Here is a 16,755-nt window from a genome sequence, read left to right on the forward strand (position 1 = left end):
CATGATTAGCAAGACTGAACTCCATGCCCATGTTGCTTAAGTATTGCATAACTTGAGGAATGAAGCTTTGATGGAACCAGTGCTCCGTAAGGACTTTGGTGATGCAGGCCTTGGGATTGTGCATCCAGAACACAGGCAGTAATGCCTTGTTCTTATTTTTGAGAGTCCTGGGATTTGCAGCCCTGTAAATGTGGCCTGGTTTCAGCATAGAGGCAGCCACATTCCCACACATCAGGAGGGTAACCATCCTGTCCTCGCCTGAAAACCTTCAAGAGCTGAAGATGGTCCCGGTTGTGGCTCTTCCTCCTCTTCATGGTCTTCCTCTTCAGGAGTTGGTTCATCAAAGCCCAAGAATTCCAATGCCCCTTCTTCATCACCTTCCTGTGCCTCTAGATTGCCACCCCCCCCTCTTCTTCTACGTAGTCGCCTTCCTTTGATCATATCTGATGATGAGAGTTGTTGCATTTTCTTGCAAATGATGTTGGAATCAAGGGGTACCTTCTTTTTTCGGCAGTCCTTTATTCAGTACACTAGCGCAAATACCATTCTCATGACTGTTTTGTCTCGCACTGTTGACACTGTTTTACCTCTGGGCCTTGACCCAGGCTGACAACCCAAACATCTCTTGAAAATGGGCCACAGATAGGGCCTGAAAGTACTCGAGTGTGGAGTAAAATTAAATGTAAATACTTAGAAGCAAACATGTTACACAGTGATTTTGTGGGTTACTTTTTCAATCTTCAGAAGAAAACTGAAAGAAGTTTTTGTTTGGTTCACTGTTTTACCTGTGCCAAAGTAGGTCACGCTTGCACTCATTCTTATTTCACCTTCTATTTTCATTATTTATATCACTGTGCTCTTGTTCACATTGAAATGGTGGCCAACCGTGGTGAAACCTTTGCCCTCCATTAACCCTCTTACGCCGAAGCCCTAAAAACCAAAACGTCTCCCGTATGCCGAGACAGGTTTGGAGTGAGCGTGGAAGCGGAAAAAATAATTTTTTCAAAAAATCACAGCACGCTTAGTTTTCAAGATTAAGAGTTCATTTTTGGCCCTTTTTTTTTGTCGTTGCCTGAAGTTTAGTATGCAACCATCAGAAATGAAAAAAATATCATTATCATATATAAATAATGCAATATATGGTAGCAAAAAAAAAATTCATACATAATTGTATTCAAATCGTGCTGTGCGAAAAACGGTTAAAGCTACCAAGTTACTTTTTTTCGTTGTATTGGACACTAAATTGCAATCATTTTGATATATAACACCATTGTAAAACGATCAAAGCAACACAGAAAAAATATTACCACAAAATGATGCATGAATTCGTAACGCGCGGATGTAAACAAATGTTTTTTTTCAAAAATTCACCGCAAATCTAAATATTGTTCTAGAGACTTCCGATTTGTTTCAAAATGAAGAAAAATGATTGAATGTTACAATACTGTAAGAGTTTTAGCTTAGAATTACAGTTTTCGACCATTTCGGATGAGTTAAAGTTGACCGAATGTCGAAATTTTCACATATATATTTTTTTATATGCAAATATTGCAAAAATGAGAAAAGCTACAACCTTCAAATATTTTTTTGTATTCTTCATAAATTTGCGCACATTTTCATATATGAAACTCTATAAAACACCTAATAAGAAAAGGAGCAAATATTAGGAGAATGCGACGTACACATTTCGGAGATTTGCGGCCACGAATCGGTGCACGGAGGGAATGAAAGTTTTTTTTAAAATTCACCATAAATCTAAATATTGTGCTAGACACTTCGAATTTGTTTCAAAATGAAGATAAATGACTGTATATTACTAGATGGTAAGAGTTTTAGCTTACAATTGCATTTTTCGACTATTTCAGTAGAGTTAAAGTTGACCAAACGTGGTTTTTTTTCTATTTATCGTGATTTATATGCAAATATTTCGAAAAAGAGAAAAGCTACAACCATCAATCATTTTTAGTTGTATTCTAAATAAAAATGCACACATTTTCATATATAAAACTTTATGTAACGGCTAATTTTCAATGGTGCAAACAATCGCACGAAAAAATTTCTGATTTTTTTTCGGAAGAGTTACCGCGCGGACATAAGGAAATTTTTTTTTTTTCATAAATTCACCATAAATCGAAATATTGTGCTAGAGACTTCAAATTCATTGCAAAATGAAGGTAAATGATTGAATATTACTAGAATATAAGAGTTTTAGCTTATAATTGCGTTTTTCGACCATTTCAGTAGAGTCAAAGTTGACCGAAGGTTGAAATTTTGGCACTTATCATTATTTATATGAAAATATTTCAAAACTGATAAAAGCTACAACCATGGGTTGTTTTTAGTTGTATTGTGCATGGAATTGCGCACATTTCCATATATAAAACTTTATGTAACGGCAAATTTAAAATGGTGCAAACATTTCGACAATCGCACGAAAAAATTTATCGGAAGAGTTACCGCGAGGACGTAAGGAAAAAGTTTTTTCATAAATTCACCATAAATCGAAATATTGTGCTAGAGACATCCAATTTGTTGCAAAATGAAGGCAAATGATTGAATATTACTAGAATATAAGAGTTTTAGTTTACAATTGCGTTTTTCGACCATTTTGGTAGAGTCAAAGTTGACCGAAGGTTGAAATTTTGGCACTTATTGTTATTTATATCAAAATATTTCAAAACTGATAAAAGCTACAATCATGAGTATTTTTTTGTTGTATTCTACATGAAATTGTGCACATTTTCATATATAATACTCCATGTAACTGATAATTTAAAATGATGCAAAAATTATGTCAAAGTGACGAAATAATTTTTGAGATGTGTCACTGATACTTTTTAGTGAGATAAGAAAGAAATTCGCGCTTGCGCGCCTGCGTAACGATTGTAAACAAAACAATGCCTTGATCCATGAACTACCAGCATCCTCCAAGGCGCGTGATTCAAAAGTTTTCGGCTAGTAGGCCTATAAGTATTTTTCCGCGAATTAAAAAAAAACTTTTTTGAGTCGACGTATAATACGTCTAATCGGCATACGGGAGACATTTTGACTCGACGTTTAATACGTCCAATCGGCGTAAGAGGGTTAACATATCAAGAACTTTCGTAATCCTGTTGAGCTTCATGATTGCCTTCTCTCTCTTAGGCTCTTTGCCAGAAGGCTTAGCAGGAGCAAGGCACTTTTTAGGAGCCATTTATGGCATGATTCACATAGATATTTGACAATACATAAAACACAGTTTCGAGATTTACGTACTACGTCCACAGATGCTGACTGTGCAGTGATGCTGCGTGCTCACGGAATCAAGCTAGGAGATGCGCGGTAACCATAATTCCATGTTTGCGAGATGGGACTCAGGTTTTTACCAATCAACACCAAGTGTACCACCAATGAGTGCCAAGGAAAATGAAAGTAGCTCCTGAATTGGCTGCTTTGCAGATGACAGCCAATAGCATGTCGGGTATATAATTTCGTCTGGGTAATGCTCTAAAAGCACATCACTATGTCTTGAAAATTGTTTATCTGCAGAAAGCTGGCTTGGGTATAATACTTTTTAAAAAAATCAAATATATGTCATTGAAATTTTGCTGTTTACATAAACATGTTACAGAACTATAATATTTGAAAATTACTAAATCTTTTTTCATCATAAAAAATGTATTTACATAGTCATGAAAATATACTTAGAATGCATGTGTAAAGTACGTACTGCAGACAGAAACATACGTACACTGCTATTTCCACTGTCTTATGTATTTTAGATATGCTCTGCTAACTTATAGTATCATCCTAAAACACTTTATGTATGTACATATAATATTTAAATAATACATCACCTTAAAACAAAAACATATCATAAAATGTGCAATATGAACAGAATATCAATGGGCAATTTTTGTGCATGTTTTGCATTTACGTATATACTACTACAGACTATGAATATTCTTTGAAATCGCTCACTAAAATGTCCTCTAAATTGACTGCTTCTAAGGTTTCTGGCAAAGAGCCTAAGTGTCAGAGGTCCTAACAGTTAATGACAAATGAGGAGAAAGTAGACAGGATTGTTATGTTAAGAAAGGGCAAAAGTCATGGAGAAGTAGCAGCCCATTATGGTGTGACTGAAAGTGCAGTCGCCTGGATTGAGAAAGTATGAACAGGGTAAAATACTCGGGGAGGTGATTCTTGGAGAAGAAATTGCTGCCCTCTTTACTATTCCACCCATTGACCAGGATTTAGATGCATTTCTTGATCTGTACAAATTGATCAAGAAAGCCAGGCAGATACAGACAATGGTAAAGACATGGGATAAGAATGAAGAAAGGGCCATAAATTTTATCAATACTGTTAATGATACCATGAAGCCCTATCATAACACATTTGTGAAAATTACAAGTATCTTGTTATGATGCAGCTTCCTGAAACCCCTGATGAAGCACCTCCTGAAGGTGAAGAGGCACCCTCAGAGATGTAACTCCTGTGATTAGCTGTGCAGTCTATATGCATCGTCATTCATCCGACTACACAACTAATTTATAACATCACAAGGGCTTACCCTTATGATTTAATATTATTATTGTGATATTTAATGTTATTATTATACAGTAAAAATATAAAAATACAGAATAATTCTTTATGAAAAAATTCGCATCCACGAATAGCGGGGGACCCACAAATATTTTCATAGACACCTTCCATAGAAAAAACTGCAAATAGCGAGTCCTCCTGCGAATAAGTTTTAGATAGGTTCCACAGAAAAATCCGCGAATAGATGAGTCTGCGAATCCGGAGAACGTGAATACACTGGGTCCACTGTACATAAGAGTAACAGTTGTAAAAGGGTACTAATCTAACATGACTTACTGTGTTTTGGGATGATGGTTTGGGGTGCTTTTGTTTGAATTGATATAAATTGTTTTAGTATGATAATTTAAGGTATAGTATTTTTTGTTTGAACTACTAAATGTCAGGTGAACCAGGTCTCTGCACTATATCAGATCTTTTTTTTACTCTCTTGGTCACCTCTATTGGCTGTGACAGGTCTTTCAGTAGCTGCCAGGTCTCTCATCCGCCTCTGGAGAGACTGGAATGCTCTCTGTCCCTCAGAACAGCTTCTCAGTTGGCCCAGGAGGATCTGACACTTCTTTGTTAGCTGGGGTGTCTCACCAGGAAAGCTGTGGGAAATGTCCAGCAGGTTGGATTTGCTCTCCTGTGATGGGAAGGCCCTTACCTTGACATGTACAACATTAAACCCAAGCATTTGATGTTCTTGGTGGTCCACTTGGCTTGGGCCGGTTGACTACTCCACCTAGTTTCTGCCACAGGCTCAGGATCATGTACACAGCCTGCTCTGCCTTTTAGGAGGTTTAGCCAATCATAGAGATACTGCTTCTGTCAGATGCCCTTATGTGTACCCAGGACACCAGCTGGAACACTCTGGGGCACTGTCTCTAGGTGGAGGAGAGACCGGAACTGGTATGTCACTCTCCTGATGACAAACTGTACAGACTTCCTGAGCGATGTTAGAGCAACACAGGCAAGAAAGACGTGACAATTCTGGGTGGCAGTGAAACTGAGTGCAAATAATCTCACTCTGCTCTCCGTTCACTAGCAAGAAAACTTTCTTCTCCCCCTCCCTTACTCTGGAGGGAGTAGGCAAGGGCCTCGACCACTTCACAGGCCTAGAGTGTTCCCCCTTTCCCCCTCAAATTGATGTCAGGGGAAGGTGGGGGGGGGGGGGGTTGATCATCCACGGGGGTACTCAGGTGGACCGCCATATTGGATTCTCAAACCTCCTCAAAGGATGTCTACCATCTCTAAGTCGTTTCTACCCTCTCCTTCTTCTGTCATAGGTTCCTCCTCAAATGTTAACGAGGGAATGACATTAGATTTAAGAGATGTCACTGAAGGAAGGCGCCTTAAGGAAGACAGAATCATGGGAGGGAGAGGGGAAGGGCACATCATGGCTTCTTTGGAGGAATATGAATGTTCATATGCCTCCTCACCTTATATAAACCCCACTGAGATGCCTACCATCCTCACATCAACACATGCGTTTCTCTCAAACATTTTCTCCACGGACACAAACAATAAACTGAGTGCAGATCTCCATCTATCAGAACCGTAAATTACTGCAAGGTCTACCCTCATCAACACAACACCTGAATTAAGGCTTATTTCCTCCACAGAATCCATAATCCTAGACACAAGGGCTTGCAACACTAGTGAGATACACACATCACCGTGCAGGAAAAGGAGGTTGGCCACGTGGTTCACACACCAGGAACAAAGAAAGCACACTAGCAGCCATATACCTCAAAATCTCACAAATCTATATTAATTCTTCATTCACTTGGCTACTGAAGAAATACAAGCACAAAAGGGTAATGTATGCAATGGAAAACACAGGATATCCTGCACAAACTGGCATGCACAAAGAGAAAACTCAGCCACAAATCAGGAGACAGTCAAAAGATAACAGGGTGCTCTGACAACTGAGAAAACAGTAAAAGAGAAGGGGTAGATTATATAAGGTCATGATAAGTCATGGGATGGAGTGGTAGGATTTTGTTTTTGCATGAGTATCACTGCTTTTATTTCTGTGGATTCTAAAGGTTTTGTAATAAAGACACAGAGTTTTCCTGGGTATGTATGCCTATGTAAATTTTAAGGTTTGGCTAAGTTTTGATGTAGCTGGAGACAGGCTATGCAAAGGACTAAACCTCTGACCACATTTTACCTTGGATCACACTGATTTAGCAACTTGGTTCCTAGCTGAATGCATGAAATAAAAATAATCTGAGGTAAGGCAACAAAATCATACTACTTGATAAGGAATGTCTTTCGAGAACATAGTCTACACAGAATAACATCAATACTTACCTTCATGACTTCTGAAAATCCAATCATGATTTCTTGCCAGCATGCAGCATCACTAAAAGCATGATGGCATATAGTATCTAACAAAAAGAGGACTGGATTACTGTGTACCCAATCTGGTATACAAATCATAACTTGCATCCAGAAGCAAATGACAGGTGCACCTGATGATAGATTGTACCTGGAACAGTATACTACATCACTATAAAATCTTTAATCATTAGTGATCACATGTTTAAAAAACACTTCTATTTTATCATTAAATTAATTTTTAAGATTTACGAAAGTTTATCCATAAAACATTTTATTTACATTTAGTCATATTGCATTTCATCACAATTCTATATGAAATAAATTTTCATTTTCCTTTTCTTTGGTCCTATATGAAGAATGATTCAACATACAGTACCTGGAAAGCATGAACACATATTTATCAAAATGAAAACCTGGTCTGTATAAGTATTTATTCTATTGAATAATATAATAAACTCTTATTGTACATTTAATTATTTACAGTACATCGCCTTGAAAACCATATAGTAATATTGTATGAGGATAATGCATCTGCAATTGATTAAACAAATCTTAGAAGAAGACTCACAACAAAGGAATATCAGAAAAATTGAGATAATTTGAAAGTGCCAAGAGCAGTATACAATAAATATGAAAAAACTTACTTTGCATAGTTCTTAATATGATGCACCAACATTGCAGCAAAGAGGTTAAGTATTTTTCCTGGAAAGGCTGATGCTACCAGACTTTTGGCTAATGTTATGTAGGTTTGATCTGCTACCAAACATTTCTGAATGGCTGACATCAATCTAGAATTAAGGAAAATTCAACATAATAGGTAACTACAAAGAATGAGTGCATGTATTATTTCTATCTGTATAATAGGAAAATAAATATTATTCAGGAGTTCCATAAATAAACAGAGTAAACTCCAAGGGGGGTATCCCAAATCTTTGCTAATTTTATAAGAAAGTACGTATTATGAAAAACCTTAAATTTGTTGAGAGAGAGAGAGAGAGAGAGAGAGAGAGAGAGAGAGAGAGAGAGAGAGAGAGAGAGAGAGAGAGAGAGAGAGAGAGAGAGAGAGAGAGAGAGAGAGTCCCTCCTCTACCCTTCCCTTATGAGTATACTTGTGGAGCATGACAATTTTTTTACGGTCACAAGAAAACTAGTTCATTACTCTAAAATATCCATACTTAATTCTATGATGCTGATTTTACTTTTTCTCTGATGCACTCCTGTGTTTTATCCTTCCTTTCCCATTAGAGACAAATCAGACAACAGGCATGGTATGATTGGTGTGCCAACATCAGCAGACAAACTCCAGTAACCCAGATCTGGAGATTCCTTGCAAAAATTGCAGGGAAAGGAAGAAAAGAGCAAAGCATCCATCCCAACCCACAAGAAGAAGCTGATAACATAGCCAGAAACTTCGCACAGAGGACAAAATCCCCCAACCTTCCCCAAACAACATGGGAAAAAATAAATGAGATTTCCCCTGCAAGGTGGATAGAAATCAATGCTGACTGCAACAAGCCAGATGACACAGACACACCCTTCACTATGGAAGAACTAAACAGTGCACTCAGCAAGGGGAAAAAAGATACAGCCCCTGGAGCAGATGCAATCACCTACAGCATGCTGAGGCACATGGGCGACCCTGCCAAACAGGTACATCTCCTCCAGGTAAACAGGACATATGCAGAGCACACCAGGCCAAAGAAATGGCAACAACAGGAGCCAGGCGCATATAGGCCGATATCCCTCATCAGCTGCACGGAAAAGTTGCTGAAAGAATGGTCCTAAACAGACTACTATGGAAAGTAGGGACCCTACACCATAGGCTCAATGCCTATAGGGAAGGAGTAGACACCAATGAGTGCCTCACAGATGTGCTATGTGCCATAAATGGCAGGAAATCCATAGTGGTCTTTTTAGGTCTGGAAAAAGCATATGAACTGGCCAATGCAGCAACCATCCTCTCCTCTTTAGTCCAAAAGAGGATCAAAGGCAACCTGCTTACATGGACAAAAGGATACATGCACGACAGAGAAGCAAGAGTAGTGTTCCAAGACAGAATGTCAGAATACTACTCTCTTGAAAGTGGCACTTCACGAGGGGGCATTCTTAACCCCTTCCTATTCAATGTCCTTATGGAAAATCTAGCCTGTCTAGAGTTACCACAAGGAGTAGAGGTCTTCATATATGCTGACGATGTTTATATTGTCAGCTCCAGCCCTCAAAGACAACTCCAAATAATGCAAGAAGCCTTGTAAAAACTTGAGGACAAATGCACACAACTGGGACTCAAAATCAACAGAAATAAGACAAAAGCCATGGCAATAACACATGATCGAAACCCACCCAACCTTCTACTGAAGGGAAACATCATAAACTGGGTGGATAACTACACATATCTGGGAGTCTGCATGACTGAAACACTATCTACTGAGAGGGAAATACAGCTCCTCCATGCCAAAACAAAATGCTCTAAAGAGAATTACATTACTACAAGAAGGTGCAACGTACAATCGGCTGAGGAGGTTCTACTTACATACCATCAGAGCACAAGTAGAATATGCAGCACCAATCCTGACAAGTCTTAGAAAGGACCAACAGTAGAGGCTGGAGGTCATCCAAAACAATGCCATGAGACTTATACTTGGAGCCCCAATGTGGACAAGAATATGTCTCTTGAGGGCAGAGACACGACTACAGTCTCTCACGCACAGGATAGGCCAAAGAAATACTGCCATTCTGTGCAAAACCATCATAAACAACAGAAATGAACCACTCAAAAACAAAATGCAAGCGTGCATAAACCTGCACAAAGAGCTAAATCCTCCCATAACCTATGTGGGCAGCATACTCCAGACCCTGAGAGAACTGGATATGCAGGACACAGTAAAACACATAACAAAGGGTGTCCCACCTGAGAGATACCAAAAATCACCTCCTTGGGTCGAAGACCCGATCCGGTATAACTTTATAATACTACTGGCAAACAAAGCACTGTGCACAGCAACACAGATGAAAACTGCAGCAGAAGAAGCAATCAGGAGCACAGCAGCTAAAAACACATATTACACAGATGGCTCAGTTGATCCAGAAACTCCAGCGACAGCAGCAGCAGCAGTGGTCGCCCAAGACTTCAAAGGACGCTGGAGGCTATCCAACAATGTCTCCATACTACAAGCAGAACTAATGGCAATTTTAAAAGCCTCAGAAAATTCCAATCTGAAAGAAGGGCACACAACAGTGCATATCGACTCCAAAGGAGCAATACTCGCAATCAAGGTGACAAATCCCAAAGAAAATGTGACACTGATAACAGCAATAAAATCAGTAGCCAAGTCACATCAAGCTGCTGGCAAGAGAGTCATCCTAAACTGGATACCCAGCCATGTGGGAATCCAGGGAAATGAAGAAGCCAACATCCTAGCAAAAAGTGCCTTCAGCTGCAGTACAGTAAGCATAAAAGTGCAATCATCCATAACACACCTAAAAGAAATGGCTAAAAGCTATGCCAAACTCTAGGAAGAGAGTGAAGTACGACGTCACTATTTACAAAATTCACAGACGTCCAAGTGGTACGTGGATGTCACAAATTTCAGGCCTCATGACATCACAAAGCAAACCACCAGAAAACTCTCAGTCATCACACACAGGCTAAGGCTAGGATACTTGTGCATCTGGCAAATGATAGGTAATGAAGGCAGGTCATGTCAGTACTGTGACCAAGAAGCAATCCAGCCCCTCGAGCACTACCTACTAGACTGCCCAGAGACAGTCTCTCAGGTCGAACCTTACTGAAAATGAGCTGACACCGACACAGATTACCAGACACATCCTAAGTAACACAGGGACACATGGGAATCTCCTAATGTCCCACCCACCTCCCAGGTAAAAAGGAATTACACAACAAATCTACATAGACACATGGGAATCTCCTGTTGTCCTACCAACCTCCCAGAGAAAAGAATTCCACTATGGTTAAAACAACAGAAATCTGCATGATGCGCAAACCCTCTATTTCACTGTTTGCAATAGGAGCTATACACATCTTTGGGAACATATGTATAAGTGTGAGTAGGTGTGTACATGTATATATACTATTATACTTTCTTAATGTTTGTTTGATATATATTGCCATATATTCAGATGCTACACACATGTATATATATATTGTGTGCCTGAAATGTTATAGGTAACTCCCATCCTACTTTTTTTTTTACCACCTTTCCATCAAGCTAAAACTCACTTCCATTTCCTACTCAGCACTCTCCAACTAGACGAAGGATAAGAGAGGATGAGGATGCACAAGAGAGAGAGTGCAAACGGAAATAAGAAAGTAAAGTCCGTAGCTTGTAGTCAGAGAGAAAGAAGTCCCGACGCAGAGTAAACCCTTTCTGTGAAGAAGCATCCTGCAAGTGGTTTTGAGAAGTAACCCACCCTTCAAGTTTCGAGACTAAGTCATTCCTTCCTGCAGTGTGAAGATAAGAAGCTCATTTGAAGTTTTTACTGCCCCATTGTTAAGCTATCACTTCGAAGAACCGATCTCAAGAGCTGCAATGCTGGCCAGCACGTATTTCATTACCGCACTGTTTCCCCCTTTTCACATATAGTCAGATTTAATTTTATCATGTAAATAGGAGAAACCATTCTGCATTTATCTTTGTGAATAAGCTTGTAAATAACCCTCTGTTCTGTTTGAGTTTCTTTCTATAATCGTATCCCGTGTTTCAATTGTTGGTGTTGAATCCTTTTTGTTTATAGTATAGAACCTGAGTGGATCTCTGTCCGTAACACAGGGGTCTGCCCCTTCTGCTATGCAACAAAATCCGCTAAGAAACAAAGAACTACACAACTGAGTACCCCAGGGCTAACAATCATAGCTTACAGCCTAGTGCAATTCCATGTAAAGCATCTAATAGCTTATCATTCAAATTAAAGTATTAAGTTACATATTCAAAGTCATATGTCTACAAAATGAATAGCTTCTAACAATATATGAATGTACAGTCAAGTCCACAAGTCCTTCTACATTCTCTGGTCATCATTTTAACGGTACATAGATGGTACTAGTCTCGCCACCACCAGGTTGAACTTGGAGTGGTTATTTTTTGCTTTTCCCAGTTGAAATGGCTAGAGGAGGAGAAGCCTGGTGTCACATACAATAATTATATTTTCTCCACTCCTGTATGACAAATGCAATGATAATCATTCCACATATTTCTAGTGCTTGGAAAGATTTGCTGGGTTGATATATACACTAGATAGATATAGAGGTTCAGAAAATATATTAGAGTTTCTTGCCAAATGTTAAACACGGCATCATTAAGTAAATTCTATTCTACTTTAAACCTATTAAATTTTGCTGAGATTTGTACTAGGAATGTAGTTTTGATATTCTCTATTCTTGACATTATTTTGATATTATATGGTCATTTCTAGTACTGTAGCAGCAGCACCCCTATTAGTAATAGTAGTAGTAGTAGTAGGATTAAGAGGGGGAGGGGAAGGGGGAGGAGGAGGAGTTGGAATTGTAGTGGTAGCAGAAAGACTGAGGCAGAGAGAGAGAGAGAGAGAGAGAGAGAGAGACCAGAGAGACAGAGAGAGAAGAGAGAGAGAGAAAGGGGGGGGGGGGGGGTGACTTCGTGTGCAGGAATGTGTTCTGTGGCCAGACTTTGGCCTATTCAGCATGAAATAGGCCAAAGTTGGGTCACCTTTCGGTGAAATGGCTGAATCACCTATTAGAAATAAAGTTTCTTTCTTACAGCTGCATTGCACAATTATATATATTATCAATTTCAGACATTTTACAGGAATACTTCATTATATAGATAAATGTTATATTTGATTATTTTTTCAAGTTTTTTCTATTTTGAATATGATATTAGCTTTGAGGTGCTTTAAATGATGACAGTTATTGTTAAGCATCATTCAGTATTTTCTATTTTTGATTCTCCAATCTGACATGGCAACTGTTTTCCCTGTTGGGCAAATGCAAGACAATGTGGATGGGCCAAGTAACCTATTCATTGAAACAAGCATATTGGTATGCAAGTAAAACAAATTCCAGATACAAATCATATCTCCATAAGATGAATTATTATTTTTTCTAAAATTACACTTTCATAAGGGATTTAAATACCATTTAAATACTGGGTCATATCTTCACATTTGTGAGAATGAAAAGATTTAAGTAATGAATAAGTGTTACCAGTGATGAATGAAGACCACTATGACAGAACTCGAAAGGATACAACCTAGAAAAGCATTAAAGCAAAACTACATCATGATAACCACTTTACAAATGGATGTGATCATATGTTCTACAGAAAAAGATTTATACATTTAAAGAGATTTCCTAATAGGCTTAAGATGATAAATCAATTTAAGTAGAATTGATTTTACTAGAAGATGCCAAATTTAACCTGCGGCAAGAAAATCCTTAGTATTTCACTTGTTTTACCTAATCCCAAATAAATAATTAAACACTGTTTGAAGCACTACATCTATCTACTGTATTTATCAATCCTGTGAATCTATAAAAGCACTAGAAATGGGTGATTGATTATCATTGCATTTGTCATACAGGAGTGGACAAAATGTCATAATTATTGTATGTTAAACCAGCCAGGCTTCTCCTCTCTTTACTCTACCCATTTCAACTAGGAAGAGCAAAGAACAGCCACTCTAAGTTCACCCTCGTGATGGCAAGACTAGCGCCATCTATGTACTGTTAAAATGATGACCAAAGACTGTTGACAAACTTTTGAACTTAACAGTACTTGTACCTACTTACACTTAAAAGATGTGTAAAGAACTGTACTGTATACAAAACCAATGCAATATAAATAAAATAAAAGCAAATACATTTGTGTATAATTTATCCTAACATGATGCACATGTGCTGTACACATGTACATACTGAAAAACGTGTACCACTACATTAATGTATCGTTCGAAGTAGAGTACAATACAGTACAGTGGTCCCCCCTTATTCAGGGAGGATACGTACCAGATCCCCCCCTTGAATAGTTGCAACCCCTATAAAAACCACTGAAAACAGCCTATCCTTGTTAGTTAAAACTCAAGAAAAACCCACTAAAAATTTTTATACTAGGTTTTTTAATAGTTTTATTACAAAAAGTGCATTTTATGATGAAATTGAAAAAAAACCAGGAATTTGTGGATATTTCTCATAGAAAAACACTGCGAATATGCGAATTTTCCACGAATAATGCGGGAAAACGTTCCTGAGAGAAATCCACGAATGTGTGAGTCCACAAATCTGGAGAACGCGAACACGGGGGTCCACTGTACTACAGTTGGCCCCCCGTATTCGCGTTCTCAGGATTTGTGGACTCACATTCGAGGATTTCTCTCTGGACCATATCTACCCGTTATTCAAGGGAAATTCACCTATCTGCGATATTTTTCTGAGAAATGTCCAGAAATTCCTGTTTTTTTTTTTTTTTTAATCATTTCATCATAAAATGCACTTTTTTTAAAAAAACTATTAAAAACCAAGGTATACAAATTTTTAGTGGGGGTTTCTTGGCTTTTAACTAACAAAATAGCCTGTTTTCAGCATTTTTATGGGGGTTCTAACTATCTGCAGATTCTAACTATTCAGGGGGGTGGGGAGTTGGTGCACATCCTCCGCAAATACAGGGGGACCACTGTACTACATTAAGTAATACAAGAAAAAGTAATGTGTTTTGCAGACCTTACAGCTTGTTCGGGTTTCCCCAGGTCCCTAAGTGTGAGGCACCTCTAATGTCTACCAGAGAATTGCTAATGCATCTTCCGGTATATTTTGCATCTTCCAATCTTGGATGGTCTGGGATGCAGCTTAGATATTTGTCGAGCTTATTCTTAAACACATCTACGCTCACTCCTGATATGTTCCTCAGATGAGCTGGGAACGCACTGAATACACACTGCACTGTTGATGCTGGTGCGTGGTAGATTAATGACCTGTGTGCTTTCCTTAGTTATCCTGGTATAGTTTTGGGCACTATTAATGTATCTCTGCTTGCTCTTCCTGATATTTTTAGCTCCATGATGTTTTCAGCAATTCCTTCTATCTATTTCCATGCCTGTATTATCATGTAGCATTCTCTTCTCCTTTCTAGATTATATAATTTTAAAAATTGTAGTCTTTCCCAGTAGTCAAGATCCTTAACTTCTTTTATTCTAGCTGTAAAGGACCTTTGTACAATCTCTATTTGTCAAAATCCTTTTGGTAATGTGAGTACCATATCATATTGCAATATTCAAGTGGACTACGTACATACGTTTATAAAGCATAATCATGTGTTCGGCTTTTCTTGTTTTGTAGTGCTGTAACAACATTCCCATTTTTGCTTTGCATTTTGCCAATAGTATTGCTATTTGATTATTGCATAACATGTTCCTATTCAACATCACACCAAGGTCTTTAACTGCTTCCTTATTAGTGACTGTTTCATTATTAGGTCGCCTATATGCATATAGGATTCCTTCTTTATCTCCATAATTTATTGATTCAGATTTATCAGAGTTGAATATCATCCTATTTACCTCTGCCCATTCATATATTTTGTTTAGGTCTCTTTGTAGAGCGTTCCTATCTTCATCACAAGTAATTTCTCTTCTTATCCTCGTGTCATCGACAAAACTACTCACTACCGAGTTGTTAACATTACTGTCTATGTCTGCAATCATAATAACAAACAGCAATGCAGCTAACACTGTACCTTGTGGCACACAGGATATTACCTTAGCTTCATCCAATTTCTCATCATTTGCAATTACTATCTGTTTTCTGTTTTGTAAAAATTCTTTTATCCATCTTCCTACTTTGCCCACTATATTATGTTTTCTAATTTTCTTTGCTAATATATTATGGTCTACCTTGTCAAAAGCTTTTGCAAAGTCTATGTAAACCACATCTGTATCTTTTCCATTTTTCACATTTTTATATATGTTCTCACGGTGGACTAACAGTTGGGTTTGTGTACTTTTTCCGGGTACAAAACCATGTTGTCCTATATTAAATAAATTATTTTTCATTAAATGTTTCATAATATTTTTCATTAACCTTTCATACACTTTCATAATATGTGATGTTTAGACTCAGGCCTATAATTACTTGCCTCTAGTCTTGATCCACTTTTAAAAGTAGGGGTAATATATGCTACTTTATGTTCATCATAAATCTTGCCTGTAACTACACTTTGCCTTAATAATATTGTGAGCAGCTTTGCAATAGAATGAACTGCTTTCTTTAATAAAATGGCAGGGACACCATCTGGTCCGGCTGCTGATCCATTTTTTATTTCATTAATAGCCTGCACAATATTGGCTTCATTAATATCTATGTCCGATAAATATTCACTATTTTCATCTCTTATTTCTGTATCATTATCTTCAATATCAATTCTAGGGGTAAATTCTCTATTACATCTTTCTGCTTTGTTGCATATTTCCTTTTTTTCATTCGTTAAACTCAATTAATTTCTTAGAGGGCCTATTTCTACTCTTCTTTTATTCAACTTTTTTGCATATGAGTACAATAGTTTGGGGTTTTGCTTGATATTTTCTAGTGTCTTTTCTTCTAAGTCCCATTTTTCATTTTCTTTTGATTGTATAATCTTTTGTTCTACATTTTCTATCTTACTTTTTAGTTCCATCACTTTCCATGCATTCCTTTCTTCTGCAAGACCTTTTTTCCACTTTCTGAGTTTTTGAAACAAGATTCTTCTGTCTCTTGGTATACATGACTGATGTTTACTTTTCTTCTTTGGTATAAACTTATCCACTATTTTCTCTAATATTTTATATAATATACCCATATTTACCTGTATATCATCACTT

At 37.8% G+C, this 16,755-nt stretch overlaps 1 protein-coding gene across 1 annotated transcript in view; it reads right to left on the minus strand.

Annotated features, from left to right (window-relative positions):
• The window catches only part of LOC135223095 (ectopic P granules protein 5 homolog), a 759,396-nt gene that overhangs the window by 583,775 nt on the left and 158,866 nt on the right, over nt 1–16,755 (minus strand). Inside the window, 2 exon segments of the mRNA XM_064261599.1 lie at nt 6,880–7,057; nt 7,554–7,703. Coding sequence (XP_064117669.1) covers nt 6,880–7,057; nt 7,554–7,703 — 328 coding nt within the window.

Source organism: Macrobrachium nipponense, chromosome 8 (genome assembly GCF_015104395.2).
Source record: "Macrobrachium nipponense isolate FS-2020 chromosome 8, ASM1510439v2, whole genome shotgun sequence".
NCBI lineage: Eukaryota > Metazoa > Arthropoda > Malacostraca > Decapoda > Palaemonidae > Macrobrachium > Macrobrachium nipponense.